The sequence below is a fragment of the Charadrius vociferus genome, unplaced genomic scaffold (assembly GCF_000708025.1).
Source record: "Charadrius vociferus isolate BGI_N301 unplaced genomic scaffold, ASM70802v2 scaffold118, whole genome shotgun sequence".
Classification (NCBI taxonomy): Eukaryota; Metazoa; Chordata; class Aves; order Charadriiformes; family Charadriidae; genus Charadrius; species Charadrius vociferus.
Window position 1 is genome coordinate 336,738 of NW_009649846.1, and position 22,018 is coordinate 358,755.

At 38.1% G+C, this 22,018-nt stretch overlaps 1 protein-coding gene across 1 annotated transcript in view; it reads right to left on the reverse strand.

The window, feature by feature from the left end:
* The window catches only part of DDX10 (DEAD (Asp-Glu-Ala-Asp) box polypeptide 10), a 194,268-nt gene that overhangs the window by 134,034 nt on the left and 38,216 nt on the right, over window positions 1–22,018 (reverse strand). The window contains exons 11-13 of the mRNA XM_009890920.1: window positions 19,852–19,939; window positions 12,402–12,490; window positions 3,111–3,576 (exon numbers count right to left, since the gene is read on the reverse strand). Of these exons, the coding sequence (XP_009889222.1) occupies window positions 3,111–3,576; window positions 12,402–12,490; window positions 19,852–19,939 (643 nt within the window). The remainder of the gene's footprint in view (window positions 1–3,110; window positions 3,577–12,401; window positions 12,491–19,851; window positions 19,940–22,018) is intronic.

A 22,018-nucleotide genomic window follows, 5' to 3' on the forward strand; every position in this document is an offset into this window, starting at 1 on the left:
TATTAGAGGAACTAACATTGGATGCGCCTCACTTCACACCATGACCTACCTTTCACTGTTAGGTTGGTTACCATGGATATTCAACAAAAACTAAAATGTTCTAAGAGTGTCACACAAATCCCTTTCTACTCCATCATCAGTTTAAATAACCCCTGCTCCTTTTGCCTAGTTCCTTTCCCCTGTTACGAAGACAGATGAGCCCACTCCACCTGCGATCAAAGGTCATGGCACTACACCAGCACACAGGACACTTGGAGTCAGCCCCATACCTCCTCTTGCTCCTTCTTCCACTGGGGGGCCCAGGGAAGACACACAGATAAGGAAGCTATGGTGTCTCTAACAACAGCTATTAAAAAATTGAAGCTGAATGTAATGTTACCATTTACAAAACCAACCTGAAGCTCAACAATTGCAGCGGGACTGTTTTGCTGTCAACAATAAGCAAAATATAAGAACAGTTAAATTGCAAAATCAATCATAGACACTAAAAGCATAAACGCAAACTGAATTTAACCTTTGTGGGCATACTCATAATCTCCCAATTAGATGATCACATACTAGTGTTTCCACAGGACTCCTACCTTATTTATCACACAGAAAAAAACCAACTCCTAACTGATCTAGCCAAGTATACACTCTAATGTTCATACTCCTAGACTCTCTGCAGCATTTGATACTACTAATTAACACACTGCCTCATCCTAGAAATACAGCCATGATCCAGTACACTGTAGTCAAATTGGTTCCCAAGTCCTCCCTAGGACACTCCAACACATAACCGGAAAACCCCACTCACCCTGCTCGGTGCTTCTCACACCCCAGAGGAATCAGTTCTTTCTCATTCTTTAGATATGAACTACCTCAATGCAGTAATAATTACTTAAAAACTTTTATCCAGAAAATAACCACATGGGAAAAGAAAACAAGAAGTGTTGCAAGTTACCAATTTCTTTTTAACATCCACAAAATGTGGTGCTGAGCTATATACATGAAATAAGAGATGCACAATGCCTGAATCTTTCTATGTAATTTCTATTATGTGTATTTGCATATCAAAACATTAAAAGACAATACAGTTAGTGATAGAAACCTTTATTCTCTTATTCCTACTGAAAATAAAATCCTTATATTTAAAGTATTCCACAGTTTATCAACAATTTTCACAGTAATATAAGGTAATAAACACCACACTACCATATGCATCAATCAATACTGGTTCCAATAGTTAGTAAGCTCTGCATTTCTGCTTTCTAAAAATTATATATCACGCTACCGTAGGCATTTCTGTAGGAGAATATTTAAATTATATTTAAGTTCTTAATGATATGGATCTTGAAACTTTTTATTATTTGTTCACTGCTGCTTAGAAGAATAATTAAATATTTCATTATTATGCCTCCATGTACAAGAGGTTTCAGGTGATACAAGGTCTTCCACACTTATACACCAAGTTGCAAACCACTCACTGCAGCTTATCAATGCTGAATCACAGAAAATAATGTCTGACTTATCTGAGCATAAACTAACCCATAAATGTTTAATGCTGGAAAACTGTTAAAAGGTTACCCAGTGAGGTTCCAAATTACTTTCTAAATCACTGGTATTTTCCATAAAATTTCTTTTGCTCATTCTTTTACATCAAAGTTACTCCTTTTACCATTTCCTGAACAAAACTTCCCAATTCACTTTCCAACATACAAAAGCAACACAAAACTGTCTGTGTATTTCAGCATGGAAAATTGTGGGAGCAACACAATGGCTGTGAGAACATCAGTCTAAGGCAGAAATCTTTTACTCCACTTTTTTTAAAAACAGCAGTATCTTTTCTACATGAAGCTGAAATTTAGTAATGAATATAAGCTACTGTCAGGCAGCAGCTGTGCCAGGGCGGGACATCTCAGGCTTAGAATAACAGGGACAGAAAGGTAATTCCAGGAGCATCCTCCTCCCATAGTTCTGGGACAAGATGTCAATCTGCAGCAGCCTCCTCATAGCAGAGGAGAGTGCAGGCGGTGGTTAGATTACTGTGCAACTGCTCATCTTCTACAAAGTCAGCTGATAAAACTAGTTTATAACACCACTAAATACTATAGGGAAGATGCTGTGTATAAATGCAGCTAGTGGGCTGATTAGCATAAGTTCATGACAAATGCCCTGTGCTGTTAAATAACAGCACAGAAAAAGAAAGATTTAGAATACCAGTAGGAAAAACAAATACTTGACTTAACAGGACACTCACCTTGAATGCATATAAGTTCAGAAAAACATCTTGCCGAAGCAGATGGCTATTTCACTTGGATCTCTTTACTACAGAGATATAGTTGTAGATAGGAAAGGACGTGCAATATGTACATACCAAATCTGATGTATAGAAATAATTAAAAAAACCACCCTGACTATAACATTGTATTTAAAAATTAAATTAAAACAACACTTCTCAGAACACCAAGCACAGAGAAATCCTGAATTATAGAGCTACTCGCCAAGGAAATGAAAGATCTACATGAATACTTTTAGTAAGCCTTTATAACCCTGCTTTACAAGAAGTGCATGCACACACTCTCTCTCTGATACTGGCTCAATTCCTAATAGCTAAGGTCCTGTTGAAAGTAAAAATCATGGTTTGAAGGTTACATTATGGTAAAGATCATTTGTTACAATTTCTATCGGGAAGTGGCTCATCATGTCTTGCAATTTAGTTCCCAGTGCCATAAACTGCTGTACAGCATCAAAATTATACCTGAAACTGGCAGCTATTTTAGAGAGGTACAAGCTAATTAGTAAGGGATACGAATAAAAACTGTCAGAATAAAAACTGTCAAAACTTCCCAGATATTCAAATCATGGCATTCATAAATTAAAGCAACTACAAGGATGTTCATTATGGAAATATAATTACTTTCTGCTAATAACAAAATTATAAAAGTGTAAGTCACACCACTTATCTTGTGGTACCAAATCTGACTTCTGATACATATGGACAACACATCTGGCTTCAATCGAGTGTTCTGCTAAGAAGAGAATTTTCTCTTTTCTCCTCCTCCTTACTTGGAGTTGCTTCTAATATAAAATCATTAAGATTCATAAGCCTTTCTATAGAGTGAACTTACCGGTGCTGGATTATCTTTAGCTTCCACACCAAAAACATCACGTCGTTTCACTGTCAGCAAATCCAGATCTTTAGTATCATCCTCATCATCATCATCTTCAAAGAACTGCGTGGAGTCTGGGTTTGGAACCCTGCTTGGTACAGGAACTTCTTTTTCCTCCTCGTCCTCCTTAGATACCTCTTTCGATTCATCCTCAGACTCATCACTGTCAGCACCTTCACTGGAAGCAGAACATTCCTCAGTTTCTTTTCTTCTCTCCTTTTCCTTTGTTTTGTTAACAGACACCTTCCCACTGAAATTAGTTCCGCATTCCTCCACTCCTTCATTGTTTACCGAGGAGATGATGTTTTTATTTTGCTCTGTTTCCTTCAAGTGATCTGTCTCATCAGCTGCCTCATTTGCACACAGCTGTTTCCGAACTTTTTGAAGAAATCTCACACGAGGTGCCACTGCAAGACCAAGTGATCTAAAGAATTGAATTAAACAAATACATTAATCTGAAAGGTAGATACAGAAATGTTGACTAAATTGGAAGCCCTCATTGATGGCTCAAGCAATGCAATTTTTATTAGGGTGATTCAGATTGACACGTTTTGATGAACATTATTTACAAAAGAATATTTAGCCTACAACAGGACTATTTAGCTTGAAAAATGCAAGTGACCACTAGAAGAGGAAGGGAGATGAAATAACTGAGAACTCTCAAGAACAGTTACAAATCCTCCCAGTAAAGAAAGCAAACAAAGAACCTGAGAAGCTGTAGACAAGAACAAATTATCTGTGATTCACAATAAAATAGGGTGGAAGAAACACCAAGGTAATTTGGTACTGAAGATACACAGACATCATGTCAAGGACTGAGAAAGCACTGATCGCTGTCAGTGTCCTTCACTGCCAGAAGTGCACCCAGAACATTATCTCCACCATCTCACAGTGATGGACAGATTAGAAGAACAAACACAATACGGATAAAGGACTAATGGCAGAAAAAGCTAAGGGAGAGACATTTCTCTATGAAAGAAATCTCACCAGCCTGCATCCCTCTACAGCAAGGCTTTACCTTCATGGCATATACAACTAGCTGTGCCAACAATACTATTTTACCCAGTTATTCATGACAACTCAAAGTTATACTAATACTCTATACATGAAAGGACAAAAAAATAGCCAAAAAGCAAAAATACAGTATAGCAACAATACTGGAGAGCATTGCATGGGAATAGATACTCTGTCTCCAACAGATCATTTGACTTCAGTAAAATTTGTAATTGCTCACTATTATTAAACCTGATCCTGTCAAATCCAAATTCAAAAAAGCAATATTTAAGTGTCTTTCAGACTTCATGAGCCTTCTCATTAGGTGAATAAAAACTGGGGTGGGACACTAGTACTGTGCAAGGAACATATGGCGACCACCGCTACATTTAAAAACACAGAACATGGAACTGATAGCATTTGCAATACTCAGGGCTTGAACATACAATTAGGAAAGACATATTTAACTAACTAAAATGGCTACATATATACGCATGCACACGCACATGTAAAAGACCAATCTCTTGATTCAGATTATGTACAGTTATACACTTTGTCTCTCCTCAATGTTGCTTCTTTCAAGTACACAGCATTATGTCTTCTCTTCACCATACAGCTCTGAATAAAGAAACCTGAGTTACATCACAGGAAAAAAACCACAAATCTATACTCCCTGGTGGAAATGTCATTTCAAACAGTCCATGATGCATCCCAAACGTACTGCAGAGCAGCAAGAGTGAACTGTAGTCCCCAGAGAGCCTAGAACTATTAACTGTAGCCAATGGGACAGAGCAGTCAACAGGAGAGGCACCCTGCTTAAATAACAAAAAATGGAGGGAAAAAATCAAACTCATCCACACCTGTGGTTGAATGGGGCAGTTTTGGTATTGGCCACAGGTTAAAACACTGAAAAGTGGACACGCACCCAATAAGCAACCCACACTGTTAGGATGAGGAACAAGTTTTTCAATAAATAAAGCCTTAATTCTAACATAAAGTGAATTTTTAGTATTTCTGATAAACCCAATACCATTCTTCTACAAGCACTTAACAGCAATAATAAAACAAAAGAGGTTTATAAAAAAAAAAAAGACCAAAGTAAGTGTTTAGCCAGTGTATTTTGCCCATTTACTGACAGTGCACTGCTGAGAGGACAATACAACACATTTGGGAACTGACACTGGAGCAACCAGCAATCTTAAACTTGTTTCAGTGTTTGACAGCTAACACTAATTACCTTTGCAATGAAACTATGTGTTAAAGTTTGGCCTACTGGCAAACTGAAACAAAAATAACCAAACAAAGGAGATGTAATGCTTCACTGCAGCAGCTGGAAGAGATTCAAACCTGGAAGCAGGTCTTAACACCAGGCATGGCAAAACACATATAAAGAAACTGCTGCAATGTCAATGAACGTGCAGTCTCTTTGGCCGGGTGATCAAAATAGCAAAAAAAAATCCTTTGCAAGAGAAACATTTCTTTTGCTTTTCCAGATTTCACAACATTATTCTACATAAAGTATTGCTGCCAACTGGTGACAAAGTACTGCAAGTATTAGTACTGTATAGCAACTACGCAATCTGTGTTCATTTCTCTCTCATGCAGACAGACATAGTCATAATGTACACAGGGTTGTAAACTCTGATTTTATCACAGCTCCTCTTCCATGTCTCCAGAGCTAGCATCAAAGATCAGGACCATGGCTGCAGAGAAAAGTTTGACAAGGTGAAGAAACTACTCTCTCTCCACAGGAAAGGTTAAAAAAGACAAGTCAAAAAGAGCAGCCCATGATGTAGAGGAGACTTCAGCACAGATTTTCTCATTCAGATAAGAAATCCCACCCGCCAGATTGCTGTTTTGCACTGATGTCATTATTTAATAATTGAATTAAATTAATTATCAGATAGAGTTGACCGATTTTTCTGCACTGCTTAGCAACCTTACCAAAAAAAAAAAACAACCCAAAAAACAGTGCTATCAGAATTCAAATCACATCTGAACCAAAAGAATACAGCTCTTAGACTTGGGGGAGAGGGAAGGTGACAAGGTCGAATTTGGTAAGAAAGTAATAGTAGATAAGCTTAAGCAAAGTTGTGTACAAACAATCCCCGAACACTTTTAATAAAAGAACTTCTCAAAGAAGTGTCAGCTTTTTGGCTTATTACTGCCTCTTTTCTATAGTATATTCCAAACAGAGAACAAATTGGAACAAACACATTCTATTACTGCTAAAAGTTTCCTCAGGTTGTAAGATTTGACCGTTTCATTAGAATTTATTTCTTAATCATTTGCCAAATTTTGAGTTCAGTGCAACTGAAAAACCTGAACATACGAACCAGCTTTTCTTTCCATCAACTAGACAGGGCAATATTAGTTTTCATTAATTCATTAGATGCCACTGTGTCCTGGTTTGAGGTAAAACAGAACCAATTTTCTGTTCAGTAACTTTGCTTCTTAGCTGGGCCTCTTCTAACTACTGAAATTAACAGCATATTGTGCAGAAACTGTTCACTCTCAGAGTGATAATACCTGTATTTATAGCTCATGCCAAGGCATGGTATGCAGAGGCCTTGCTTATCCTTATTGCTATAACACCCAAGGCCAGAAAACTTTGCTATTTGCCCCATTGGGAGGGTCAGAAGTGGAAAAGTGTAGAGGGATTGCACCTGTGGGGAGGAGAGGACAGGACAGGTGACCAACAGGTGATTCCATTCCATCTGCCTCGTGCTCAGTATAAACGCTGAGGGATCAAGGGGTCGGGGCTCTTTCTTCAGTGGCCGGTGTCCGAGGAGGACTGTGTTCGTCTGCCTTTGATCCCGATCCTGAATCCAGACCCAGAATCCAGTTCCCATCCATCACTGAGCCCAGTCTGGGACTTCCACATGTGACTGTCATCCTGGGAACTTGATACGGTTTTGTTTATATTTCGTTATTTTCTTATTATTTTATTAGTAATACTTCACTAAAGTAGTTTAGTTCCTTCTAAACTCCTAAGTCTCTTTCCCCCTTTCCCTCTCTCCCTCCTCTCCCCGAAGGGAGAGGTGGGGGAGAGGATCTGTCGTTCACCTCAGTGAAGCCCAAATCACAACACACTCAGACTGCAATCCTGCTCCAACTGAAGTTACGTCTATTCTTTGGTTTTAGTGCTAGCATTCACACACTCTTCTGGAATAAGAAATGTGCAGTTTTCTCATAAAGACAGCCAAAAAGCAGGTAAGTTACTTAGTGAGATTTCATAAATTCTATCACAGAACACTAAAAATACGCTAATACTGCAACTCAGTCATCAGACTATGGTAGCCTTCAAACAGCAACACAAAGTCAGCTGACAAACCAAAAAACAATCCTGTTTCACATTTTTGTGTGAAATGCCATGACTTCTTGGCAGCAAGCTCTTAAAGAAAGGCATTTTAAATCAGCTTCTAAAAGCAGTACTGAATCCAATGAATTATTTTGATACTATAAATGAAAGTACAGCTGATAGTTCTGTTCACCAACTGAGGTGGCCAGACATTATCATTCCATAATGCTGATCAGGGAATGCGTAGAAGCAACTGAACAAAACACCTACAATGCTCAGGTACCTCCTTCAACTCAAAGCAGGTTGACAGCTTTAAGAGGTATACCACTTTTGTTGCTATTGAATAAGGAAAATCAAACATCAGTAAACATTTTTAAAAATTAATTCAAATTAATGGTGCATCAGAGTTAAAATACTGCCTTTCCAAGGTTTGTTAATTATGCTTACACAAAGATCTTGAGTATGTTTACAGTAACACACTAACTTCACTATGCCTCTATTTGGATTGGGTGAAAAGCTGGGCATCTCTCTTAACTCTTTAAAAAGATATTCAGAGCAAACTCTGTCCTTGCACAAAACAAATTGAACAGGAAATTTAAGACCAGTACACTATTTTAATTTAAGTGTCACAAGAGTTCCTAATCTGCACCTAGAAGATTTCCAGTCCTTCTTGAAATATGAGACAGTTGTAAAGAATCCGAGGTCACTTCTGCAGAACTGCCGCACAACAATTTTACACAAGTTAGTGCGTCATTCCAGTATTAAGTTAATACATTTACTAAATATAAGACCTATTCCATTAGTGAACTTCTTCAGAATGATGTGAACACATGAAAATACAGCACGGTGATTTCTTTTACTGTAGAACAGGTTCAGACAAAGATTTAAAATAGCCTGAAAAAGGTTAAATACTCCCAGAAGCTATTTCAAGAGAAGAAACGTGTATTACTTGCCCTGCAATATATGCTACATCTACATTTAACATTTAAAATGTTTTCAGAAGACAGGATGAGCAACCATTTGAAAACAGGAGAAATCAAATCAACTGAAGTGACACAAATCTGAATTAATAGGCTTTCCAGATGGTCTGATTAATAACCAAAGCGAACAGAGAAATTGCTTTTGCTGTGTTATTTATTTGACTAGCCAGCTTTAGCCCTCTACATTAAGGAGCTCAAATGCATGGTACTCTACTAATAATAATGAGAGCCAAGCTAATCAAGAGTTTATGGGTCAGGATCAAAGAGAAGGCCAACAAAGAGGATTGTCATGGTTGAAATCCAATCATTTAGAAGACCGAGCTGTAGCCTTCTTTACAAAAGTAAAAGAAGCCTCCGCATTGCAGTTGCAGGCACTGGTGCTCTTGGTACCTGCGCCACCATGACACCTGCTCAAAGGGCAACACAGCAGAGCACAAGCAACAGAGATTTTCTAGAGTGCATTAAAGACCATTTCTCCACGTTAGCTGCATTAGCCAACTCTGAGAAGCACTCTACTAGAACTGCCACTCATGCATATGCAAGTACATTTACTTCTAAGGTGAGTGAAGGTCAATATCAGGCTTAGCTGCACAATCAGAAAAGGTAGTTCAAGATCCTATAGGAAATGAGGATGATGATTAAGAGAATAGTGACCCTAGACTCTGAGAGAGGAGACTGCAGCTCGTTCAGAGATCTGCATGGCAGGATCAAAAAGCTCAAAAGCTTACAGAAGTAGTTACAGAAAGCTCAGAAAGGGATGGCTGGATCTCACAGGTGGTTGAGGGGGAGTCGCGTGAGAAATGCCCAAACTTTGCAGATCATTGGAGGGAATATCGAGGTCCGTACAAGTAACACTACTACTGAGATTAACTAGGTAACTCTGTGAGAAATAAAGTCCAGTTACAGGTGTATGAAGACGTAAAACAACTGGGAAAAAGTAATTAGGGACAGGCTTTTTAGTTGGAAGACGACTGGGGTCTAGAAAAGGAAGTACAAGGGCAGCGAGAAGGACAGCCAAGAACCAAAGGCATAAAGAGATGTGCAAAGCCTGGGATGGAGGCTGTCTGGGGGATGTGATGGGTAGTCCTGCACTTGCTTATGTCAGCCAGAGCAAGACCACAAACGAAACCCTCTGCCGTGACCATGCAGTAAGGGTCAGGTCTACATCCACAGCCAGGGGGACTGGGCTGAGAGGGCAGTGGGTGCCTTCCCCGGTCAGTGAGAGGACAGAGATGTGGACAGATGGATCGTGTATCCTGGTATCACCCATTTGAGACCTGACAGCACCTGCAGCTACCTACTGCTTTGTAACACTGATGCGTAAACAATACTTGCAAAATTAGCTGGGTAGTAAGTTGCATGTATCAGACATTTCCCAAATAGCTTGGCTTCAACCTGCTTTATTTATTCTCCATGTACCAACACAGGGATAAACAGGGAAGAATATGCTGCATTCCTCCTAGAAGACATGGCAAAAATCACAGAGGAAATTACCTTCCTTGGCAGCCCCTTAGAGCTGTGACTAATCTGTCCATCCAACACACTCACCTGTTAAGAACTGCCCCTGGAGACTGATGTTAGCATTTAACAAAATAAAGTGCCTGATAAGTAAAATACTTTGAATCCCTGTCTCCTCTTTACCTTGTCTCCCATCCAGGAGGCCAGCCTAACTATTTATTCCTTTCCACCCTGTTGTTTGTTTACATTCTCCTTATGTTTTCAAAGCTGTCCTTTGCAATGAAAAGACAAATTTCTCTTTTATGCAAGCATCGAGGTTCTCATTCACCAAACTTAAAGGCTGCCTATGTTAACACAAGGCCTGTGCAAGTCTTCCTCCAACAAGTTATTCTTGATAGCAATTTGTAATGAGAGGATACTGGAGAGAATACTAATGTACCACAGCTTAAAGATGAACAATCTCTAGAACACATATATGTATAGACGTGCACACACACACTTTTTATTTTATATATCTATCTTTTTCTAGATATATAATAATATTATATAATATATAAAAAAATCAAAAAGACTACTGCTTTTCTGCAGACTCAATCAACACAGCTTAAGAGAATCTCGGTGCACAGACATGCCAGGCAAGAGAGCAATGGAGAAATTGGGCAACAGCCTGACAGACTGAAATACAAACCTGACAGGGGCATTAAGCAGCCAGTTTTCTCTGCAGGAATTTTAGCGGACTCACATCTATCAAGCTAGCAGTAAATCTCCACAGAAAGCCTGAAATACTTTTTGGAGAACGCACACAGAAGGTAAAGAGAAGAACGGATTCTCATTCCGGGTTTTGTCATGAGTTTGTGTGCAGAAGGTAAATCAAGGTTGCTTCTGAATGCAGAATTCAAACATATCAGACTTTCATATAAATTAAGCTGATTGATCCACTGTATAAGTAGATGTGCACTGAAGGGAAAGCCAGGGGACTGCAGGATGTATTTAGGTAGACTACCAGTCTGAAGAGTAGGGAAGAAGAGTGCCAACAAACTGTTAGTTTAGAGCAGAATCCCCAAATTATGTCCCAGATTTATTGTCTTCTGACTTTTTGATTACGCTTCCATATTTTTCAGTCTTGACTAAACCTCTCCTGCTCTCTCCAAACAACTGTCTGGCTTCTATGAACCATTCTATGATTCTTCCACTTTAATACAGGAATGACTTTTAAGTAACTTTGCAAAGCTGGGATTAGAATTCACTTTGATGAAAGACCAAATCCTGGCACAGAGGCCTGACAAGAACAGAACTGGGCTACTCTGTCCACATCAATATAAAATACTAGATGGTATACCATGCCGAAATCCAGAAAGAGGCACTGGGATTCCAAAAACCCAGCATTACCACTATTTGTCAGTTGCTTTCTTAACAGACTGGTTAAATTTGCACCATTGTCCCTCTTAGTCCTCATCTTCTGCCACTACCCCTTACATTCAGTATAGTAAGACCTACAATAAGGTTTTAAAAATGCTGAAAAATCACACAGGTGAAGGGGCAGGCAATGAATGTAGTGAAATTTTTCAAGTTTTTACTAGTTCTCCTTTCTAAAAATTTTTTAGTCCATGAAGTAATAAAGCACCTTTTATAATAGGCTTAGGTACCTTAAAAACATAATCACGTTAATTGCAGCACAGCACAGGAAGACCAGGTGTTCTACAGTCTAGTAATTTGTCACATTTTAGTTCATTATGCCACGTGCTGACAAGTTTGAAGACTTAAGTCTTCTCTGTATGAAATTCCAGAGATGTAAAATTAATCTACCATGCATCTCTGAGCAACTTCCTGCTCCCTTCTGACTACCTTATGTCCTATGAGATTATTCAAAAACTTCATGTCTTAAAGCAATCTCAGATGGCTGTCATCTGTAAAGTCAACCTGTCAAAATTAATTTCCCTCCCATACAAAATGTGGAATGGTTCACATATATGTAGAAAAATAGACACAGTAATAGATGCTATTCAGTCCAGTGCAGATGTTTCATCTTTATCAAGTGCACTGAATCTTCTGAAAAGTAATTTTTGTCCAAGGAGCAATGTCCAAATCACACTCAAAATGAGACTGCAGTGTATCATCTTGAGATACTCCAATTTCTTTTTAAATAATACACTTTATAGGTTGGCTTTTAGCTATGAGGCTGAAGGGCGAACCTGAAAAAAAAGAAAAAACAAAACACCCAAAAAACCTATTTTTTTCTACCCTTTTGCTTCACGGGTTGTCGTGAATAGTGTATAATAAATGTACTTTCTGCTGCAAGTTATTTCTCTTTGTGGAGATATATTGTTTTCACACATAATTTCTATTTAGACTGTCTTTGAAAGTATACAAAAGCACAGCATAAATGTGAAACTGTACATACATTATAAGACTGTCTAATTCTGTGTGTTAACATAGTCACAACAGCTATTTAAAGCTATCATACACTGTGAAACTTCTTACTATACAGTTTTCACTTTCCAAGTCAATCATACTTACAGGGCATATTCCGCTAGAGGCAATTTGAAAACATCAAATACTTCCTTATTCTTCATTAAGTAAACGGAACGCAAGTAGGATACAAAACACTGAAAGAAAAACAAAATTATTTAACAAAAAAAGAAACCATTCAATTACCAACACATGAAACTAAAACTGCACTGTTGCTCTAAACAAAATAGAATTTCACTATTAAGTGGTCTAACATAGATTTCAGACTGAAATTCTTTTACTCAATACCCATCAGCCAAAATTTATCAGTACTACAGAAGTGATGTGATTTCAAGTATGCAAATATTTCATCAAATGCACATTAATTGGCTGAATTTCCCAATGGTATGTCATGTTATTTTCGCTAGAAAGAAAATATGGCTAATTAGTCAGGAGGAAACATCACTGATTCAATATTTTTTTTTTCTCGCGGCTTTTCTGAATCTTGCTATGCTATTCTGGTATCTAAATTATGTGGAAGCAAGAACAGACTGTGTTGCTATCAATCTGAGGTGTCCTGACAATCTTAGCCACTAACAGAAAGTGACTCAACTCAACGTAGCTGCATTTCCCTGTGGCTTAGGATTATTCATATTACCTTGCATTTGCCATCAGCCCATTCCATACATACAGTCAATGAATGCAACTCAGCTGACCAACATAAATTCACTATACAACATTTACTAAGACCACTCCAAGGTTGAAGTTTTAATTAATCGCAGGCTTTCACCAAGAAAACTGGAAACACTTCATAACAGAGTAACTTAATCTTGTGCTGTATCCTTCCCAAAAGGAAAGATTCTTATTTTTCTCATGTTTCTTTTACATAGTGTATTTCTGCCTATCAGCATCAACTTAAGTACTGGTGTATTTTAAGTATCAGAAATGATCCTTGGATTTCTGTTGTTCATAACCTAATTTCTAACACATGCCAAAACTCCTATCATGAGACTTAAACCAACAAACTCTAGTAACAATAGCAAATTAAGCTCATAGGGTTATATTCAAGCATACTACAATCACACCCTTGTTCTGCTATGTACTGGCACCTGTCGGAGGAAATTATTGTATTAAGAGTTCATGTGGAATTTAAAAAAAAAATAATAAAAACATTTATTTCTTGTTAATCTGAGATACAGGAGGAAAAGACCCAACAGTTAGGAGCATCGAGCTCTTATGGGGATTCTTTAAATGCATATAAAAGAAAAAACATTTCCAAAGGTGAAAAGAAGGATGAGACAGTAAATTAGGCAATGTCATAAAGTCATACTTTTCCTCTTGGCAAATTGAAATAACAGCTATTAATTATAAGATATGCAGAGCTAAGAGATATACTTTTCAAGTTGCCCAACACCTTGTTACAGAAGTAAATTTTCATTTGCTTATTCTTTCAAAGGCTAAGCTTTTGGGTAAATTTTCCCATCCAGATTATGTCTTTCAATTAATTTTAGCAGTGGAAGGTGCTAGCACAATCCAGTCAGCTGCTACCAAGAATGAGGTAAGGAATAAAAAACTTGTTTGCTCACATTAAATTATTAATCATTTTACAAAGATATCTAGATGTCCTGGTTTCAGCTGGGATACAGGGATACAGGTAATTTTTTCTAGTAGCTGCTCTGTTTTGGACTTAGTATGAGATGGATGTCCATAACACGTACTGTTTTGGTTATCGCTAAGTAATGTTTACATTAGTCAAGGACTTTTTCGGCTTCCCATAGAAGCTGAGAGGGAGCATAGACAGGACAAGCTGGCCAAAGGAGTATTCCATAGCATAGCCATCATGCTCAGTATACAAATGGGGGTTGGCAGTGGGGCTGGGATTCCGCGATCACTGCTGAGGATGGGTTCAGCAATCCACCATCAGGTGGTGAGAGGGTGAGAGTGACTTGTGTTACAGCACTTCATTTTGTATATTCTTTTACCATTATTATTGTTATTGTTAGTTTCCTCTTCCATTACTGCTTTATTAAACTTTCTCTCTCTCAATCCATGAGGGTTTTTTTCCCTCTTCTCCCTACCCTACTGGAGGACCAGGGAGGTGGTGTGAGCAAGTAGCTGCGTGGTCCTAGTTGCTGACTGGGGTTAAGCAACACTAGAACCTCTAGGAAAAGGCTTCAATAATTTAACAAGCAGTGACAAAAAGAAATGTCAGACCCTCTTCTTTTACTGTAGTGGCAGCTGGAAAAAAAAAATCAGGTTAAACAAGAATTACCTTTCCTGTGAATCTGAGAGTTGCAATATCTACAGATCTGAAGATCTACATGAGCCACTACATGCCACAGGACAAAAATCTCATTCTACCTTTTCCATAACCTATAAAGCTATCCACTTACGTTACCAGTATTTCTTTGGTACACATGGTCTGGAAATAAATAAGTGAAAGATAAAGGGCAGAAAGATCATACCTTCTGAACATGTATCAAGCCCTACAATAACTAAGAATGAACCCCCAAACAAATGCCAAATGTTCTAAGTCACATCTATCAGCTGTACACAGGGTTCAGCCCACTAAGACTCAAAACAATTTTTCAAGTTTGTCATGGACTAAATGCAGGATGGCATAGCTCTATGTTCAAAGAAATAGGCATCTAATTAAGGTAACATGTTTCAAAGATCAGACAATAATAATATAATGATGATTAAAGTCTTCAGCTGACCTCGTTCTCTATTGGTTTAGGCATTGTGAACACTTCCAGCAAAAGATATTCTCTACTCCAAGATCTTACACCCAAACGAGAAAAGTCATATACAGCATGGAACAGTTGTTCTACTTCACAAGAACAGAAAGGAATTACAGAAAAAGCAAATTACTTCTGATTTTTATTTGATTTCAGTACCTTCACTTCAACCTCCTCCTAAAATATCATCACCTCTCTTGGATTTTATTCAGTTCTCCTAAGATGTAGTCACTCTGCACACACACTGGACTGCTGAGGGAGAACAAGTTTAGTGAGTCTGAACTTTTTTCCTGTTCTTTTATGAATTGCTGTTGTCCACTGCTATTTTTGCTGTTTCGATTTTACTTTCAAGGTATTGTGGGTTTTTTTAATCACTGAACATTACAAAAATATTGTATGATTTAATTTATACCATTATGGACAATGTTAATGTTGGGCATCAGAAACATATTACAGCTCTATTGCAATAGTAGCAAAAATCCCCCAAAACCACGTGAGATTATTGTGTAAGTACTAGAAATACATAATGCTCTACTAATTTGCTACATTTGAACTGTGATTTATTGATGTATTTCTTGGATAATTGTTTTAAATATTAAACACACACACAATTCAATTTATGTGCTGTTTTGACAGAATTCAAAGTAACAGGGCATGACTGGAACTTCAGGCTGTAACACCCTGCATGTCCCTGTGGGTGTGATGAAGAATTTAATGGACAGACATCACGTTGTGCCCAGTATGCCCTACACAGTATCATTCAAACTAGGAAGAGAAACACACTTTTTTTTTAAAAAACTGTTTTTCAGAACTGGATAAATTAGCATATTAAATATTAAAATTACAAGAAATACCAAAAAGCAGCATCAGTCCATGAGAGCAACTGCAAAGGTTTCAAAGGACCCCCAATCTGATTCACCCTCTCCCCAAGCAACAGCAGAGGAACCACGTCCTATGAAATGAACCATGAAGCTTGTTGAAGCAATTAGTAATCAAGAATTTTCTTCTCTCTTTTTTCTTTTTTTTTTAAAAAAAACAAAGTAAAAGCATCTTGAAGTAAATTAACAAGCTTAGAGGACACAATCACTTAGATCTCTTGCCCTCAACACAGTAAACTCCATCCTACGTGAACTTCTGTGCATAGCTATGCTGTTTCACTGCTATTTGATCCATTCACGTAAGGAATTTATTTCTTACAAATGTCAAGAATTTGGCAGTTTGCAACAGACGGGCTAGACAGCAGAACACCCATGCCTTTGAGAAATCCAGCATTCCATATAAGGATCCAAGGTCAGGATTTCATTTGCATTATTTTTATTGTTTTATTCATATTGATATGTAAGACTACTGGGGCACATTTGCGTAGTATATCTGAACACTCATACCTAAATTATATTAAGAAGGGACACTTCTATGATAAATCACTTGTCGATACTTCCAAGATTTTCAAAAACTGAATGTATATAAAGTTTGTCTGCAAGATGACACTGCATTGCTGCCCACAAATGAAAAATTGCAATAATAGTTTGAAAGGGTAATTAAAAGGTAATTAAAAATATTTCAAAATGAACTGAAGTTTTTATCTGTAACATTGACAGACAGCCCATGTTTGATTTTACTCTTGTGCTATTTTTAAACTTTATCATCATATTCTTTTGCCTAATTCAGAACCATCTTTCTCTGCCTTTTAAGAGATCTTAAAAAGCCAAAGCCAGAAACAGAGAGGTTTGTTAGTATTTTCATTGCAAGTAAGATGATGCTGGCTTCCTCCTACTCCCGTCCTCCCCCAGCCAGCTGCTCTGTCACTTCCAATACAAACTGGTGTAACTACAACTTCCTGTGCCAGCTGCAGATGATCATAATATGTCACCAGGACATCTGGCCTGTACAACATCTGGATGAAGCTTGCACTGACATTCCTCATGCTGCAAGTAACACTTTGAACACTACAAAAACCTGGGATACCTAAACATCAAAAATAGTTTTAAAAGTCATCCCTTGAATATTGCCGTAGACATTTTATTCACAAAGCTCCCACTGACTTCCTCAGGCACTTTGATTTAAGACACTTTGTTTAGGAGAATAAGAATGACACTCCTCTGACCCAGAGGCTGTCCCTACTGCAGGCATCCAAGCTAGGTAACGTCACACAGGCTACCTTTGCAGTGCAAAGAAACCACCGTTCATCCATCCCAAAGGGTTTTTAAGGTATCTACATCAGGATGCATCCTAGAAGTGCCTTTTCCTCTCTATCAGCTATAAATGAAAGCTCAGGCAGACTAGCTCACATTGGACATCTAAAGGTAGGTGAAATGAGCCTCACCTTTTAAGTTTTAAATATGGCAACTTGTGCCTATGTGCTCTAGGCAATCCTGCTTTAGCAGCAGAGTTGGACTAGATGATCTCTAGAGGTCCCTTCCAACTCTGAAAATTCCGCAATTCTGTGATAACTGGCCTCTTTGTACATCTGAGTTTAACAGAAAGACTACAACTCTTAGTTTATCTTTAAACATTCACGATCCCTTTTTCATTTTACCCTATCACTCAGGTTTACCAGAATATCTTCAGGTGTCATCAACCCCCATGCCAGCTCAGACAAATAAAAAGTTATTTACACTAATCCAGAATTTCTGCGATCTTTTCCTTGAACTTGTATTGTAGAACTTGTATTTCTCAGGCTTTGGCATTTATGTATTTCTGACCATTTGGCCTTAGTAGTGCTCTTTAAATTTGACCTATAGTTTATAAAAAAAAGTGTGACCTAAAAGATTTTCTTATTTTTCTTCGAATCATCTTGTCTCCCTGCATTTCAATTTGAACTCCTGATCTGGCATAGTTTGGAAGACACTTGGTACAACTACAGAGTTCATAAGCTCAGGATATCCACACTGTTTGAACACAAACAAGCAAGCACACCAACCTCAGAAAACCAACACATTGAAGCGCTTCAGTAACACAAGTAGTAAGCTCTATCCCAAAGAGTTCACAGCCTAAAGATATGATAAAAGCAGTGAAAGGTCAGGAAACATGTCTAATGATGGCAAGAAGAGGCAGCATGATGACCAGAAATGTTTCACGGGCCATCTTCCATGGAAAGTGTCCTTTATAACTAGCTCATTCTAGTCCAGGAAAATACCTACTTATTTTAAGTTTTCCTAACCTTTCCCAAACCTGCTGAAACCTTGGTGAAGTTCACATGTTGTTCACGGAGTCTCCCAGCATTAATCAGGACAGCAAAAAAATCCTCTTCGTTGTCCCATTCACACTCCATATTACCTAGAAGAGCTATTCTAAGCTATTTTGCTTCTCATTTAAATCCAAATGAAAGTTAAAATGCTATATTCAATGCACTGCATTCACCAGTGAGAAAGGACAAACTGCTGTACATATTCTGGAGATACAACAATAAAAATTGATTAAGAAAGTGGGCACATGAGGCCTACATGGTTTCATATTTTTAACTTTTTAAGCCACAGAATGAAATTCAATACTTTTCAGTAACCTTTTTTTTTAATTATTATTATTATTATTTCAAAATGTTCTTTATCAGCTTCCCAAGAAAAGTCCTCAGGAAGAATTTCCAATTTACCTATCCCCTTCAATCAAAAGGGTTACTGAACTGAAAAGGGAACACAGTCCTATTCTCCATCATGCTACCAAGCATACATGATGAAAAAAGATACATTTGGACTGATTTAACAGCTTTATGCTTCACAGAATCACAGAATAGTTGAAGTTGACCTCCAGAGATCACCTAGTCCAGGCCCCTGCTCAAAGCAAGGTCAGGTAGAGCAGGCTGCTCAGGAACACACCCAGTTTTTAATATCCAGCAATGGAGACTGCACAGCCTCTCTGTGCAACCTGTTCTAGTGTTCTATCACCCTCACAATGAAAGGGTTTTGGGGGGGGGGTTAAATGGAGGTTTTTGTATAAATTTGTTGCCATTGCCTCCTCTCCTGCCACTGGACACCACTCAGAATGGCTCCATCCAATTTATCCTTTTCTCCTAATACAGGAAATACTCTAAGTGCTCAGTCATCTCTGTGGTTCTTCATTGGTCTTGTCTCCAGTATGTGCATGTCTGGAAGCCCAGAATCAAGCTTTGTGCTCCAGCTGTGTCTCACCAGAGCTGAGCAGAGAGCACGGGAAGGATTACCTCCCTTGACCTGCCAGCAACACTTTGCCTAATGCTGCCCAGAATGTGTTTGGCCTTCTTTGCTGCAAAGGCACATTGTTAGCTCATGTTCAACCTGTTGTCCACTAGGACCACCTGTTGCCCCAGGTCGTCTTCTGCAAAGTTGCTTTCCAGCCATTTGGTCTCAGCCTATACTAGTGTATAGGGTTGCTCCTCCCCAGGTTTAGGACTCAATCAGCTGGGAAAGACTCGAACAAAACAATAAAAGCCCTCAAACGGCTGCGAAGCAGTGACTACTAAATCAAAAATTACTTCCATAACCAAGACTCTGAAATAAATATGTCCCCACCTACGCCTTAACTTCGGCACAACAGCAGTAGGTCAGGTGGCTCTTCAGGCATCAGGGTCATGAGGGCATGCTGAGCCCATGACAACTCACACAAGCTATAACAGGCATACTTACCATCAACTGCTAACACATGATTATTGTTTCTACTGTTTTTTTCATGTTTTAAAGCTTAAAAATCAGAATTATTTAGCAGTTCCAAACACTGCTGCTAGGGCACATATGAGCAGGTCAGTTATTCCAACAGCAGTTCTACTTGACTAGCTTGCCTCAAAATCTATAGCGCAGCAGATGACTTACCCGTTGAGCTTTGTCTTTTAACTCCTGATCTTGAGCTAAGAAAGCTTGCAGCCTCTTTTGGATGTCTGTAAGTTTTTCAGGATTAATTCTAATTTAAAAAAAAAAAAAGAAGAAGAAATTTAGCTTTAATTATTAGAATATGCAAAAATAAGCACCGATTAAGTTCTCAGGAGTATCTTCACATCTTCTGCATTGCTTTCATATGCATAAAGCTATTAAGACTCTGAACAAGCTTGGAATGGAACCACATTAAGGACGAAGCATACGCTCCTCAAATGAATAATACAGAAAAGACAAATGGGAGTTCAGACTTTTTATCCAGAGACAGTTTTCAGTGAAGATGGTGAAACTTCTTTCAAAGCAAAGCCAAAATCAGCAGTAAAGAACTTCCTGAATTTATAAAAATGCTGAGAAAAAATATAGAAGCAGCATAATGAATTATAGGACTACTTTATACTGAGATAGCAGTCTTCATAAGGAAATTCTCAACATTTTTGAAAGCTTAAATAAGATCCATTGCCCTGGGAATACTGAAATTTACGTACAGCAAGAACAGCAAAAATAGAGGACATGAGATTAAACAGATTTAAGACCTCCTCAAGATACTGATCAGATGAATTAAGAACAGTGACTGTATTATAGAAAATGCCATTAAACCTAGTAAAAAGGTATACAAGTCCTCTCCCAGACTCTGGATTTTTACAGTTATTCCAGTGATACCTACACTATTCCAGGTTTATTTGCCCAGATCTTTTCTTATCTACTTCTGGTTTGGATCTTCTAGTGTCACCCAGGGTACCATACAAGCTACCAAATATGGCAGGAGGGTAGCACTCAAGTAGAGGTTGAGATACACAGCTATCAGATTTCTTAATCTGGTTCTTGCTGCTGTGTGCCATTTCATCCCAAACTGTACAACAAAACATAGCCTTTGCTGAAGGAAGTCAAGAAAAAAAAAAAAGAATCAAAATCATGATTCTTCACATACCACTAAGTCAGTCTAGAAAACATGACTCTACAAAATGTTTTTTAATCAGTCATTTTTTGTAACATAAGCCATTACGATCGTCAATTATTCTTACTAAATATGAAAGCAGCAATTAAGCAAGGGGTTAGACAGGATTTCCAAAAAATACTTTAATTTATGAAGACATCAAGCTTTATTTCCTCACCATTTCCATTTCTTATCTCTGTCAGATACAGCCAGTGGAAGGCCGTAGTGCACACAAAAGCTACTTAGCTACAGTTTTAGTGAAAGATCAAAAAGCTGAGTTCGAGTTTCAAGCTAGCAAATAATTTACACTCTGAAAGTGTAAAGACATAAGAGAGAAGAGGCATGAAAAATTCAGTGGAGCACAAACTGACCAACAAGTCTTTGAAATGCAATGCAGGACAGAATGAATACAAGATACCAGAGACAGAAAAAGTAAATAGAAATAAGGCTTTTCTAGATTTTATTCTATAAAACAAGATTGAGAAGGTGACAATTAAAATATTTACGATCCTAACAAAGGAAAAATGGTAGAATAGCAAACTAAAAGTAGTGGTTTCCTTAATACCAAACTGTATTAGAAGGTACAACACAAAGTATACTACCTCACTGCAGAGGAAAAACAGAAGGAAGAGTAAAAAGGCTGCCTAGATGAAATCAACATGTCTACAATGACCTGAAACTCAAGAAGCAAGCTTAAAGTAGAACTGAAGACAAGTATAAAAACAGCACAAATACGCTGGGATAAAATAAGAAACACAAGCAGAAAATGAGATACAAAAAGTAAAGAGGGCATAGCATGAATAAGAAAAAAAAGATTAACGTGAACATCAGTATTCGGACAGCCCAGAGAAGTGTTGGATTGCTGTTAAGTTATGGGAAAGCTATTAAGAGAGGCCCTTAAATTAGCCAGTATCTTTTTTCCCTTGTCTTCACTCAAAGTGGCAGCTGCAATCAAACTGCTAACAACAGCTACAGCACAGTCCAAGCTCACACCAGAATTGCAAATCACAGGATAACAGGTACTTCAATAAATCTGAGTCAAAAGAAATTTGCTCCATAGCAGCTAGAGGGAAAGTCAGACCACTTTGAGTCAGTTGCACCTATTCTTGAGAACTCTTCTGAGATAAATAACCACCTAAGGGACAGGGCAGGTAAACACAGTACTCATCTTCA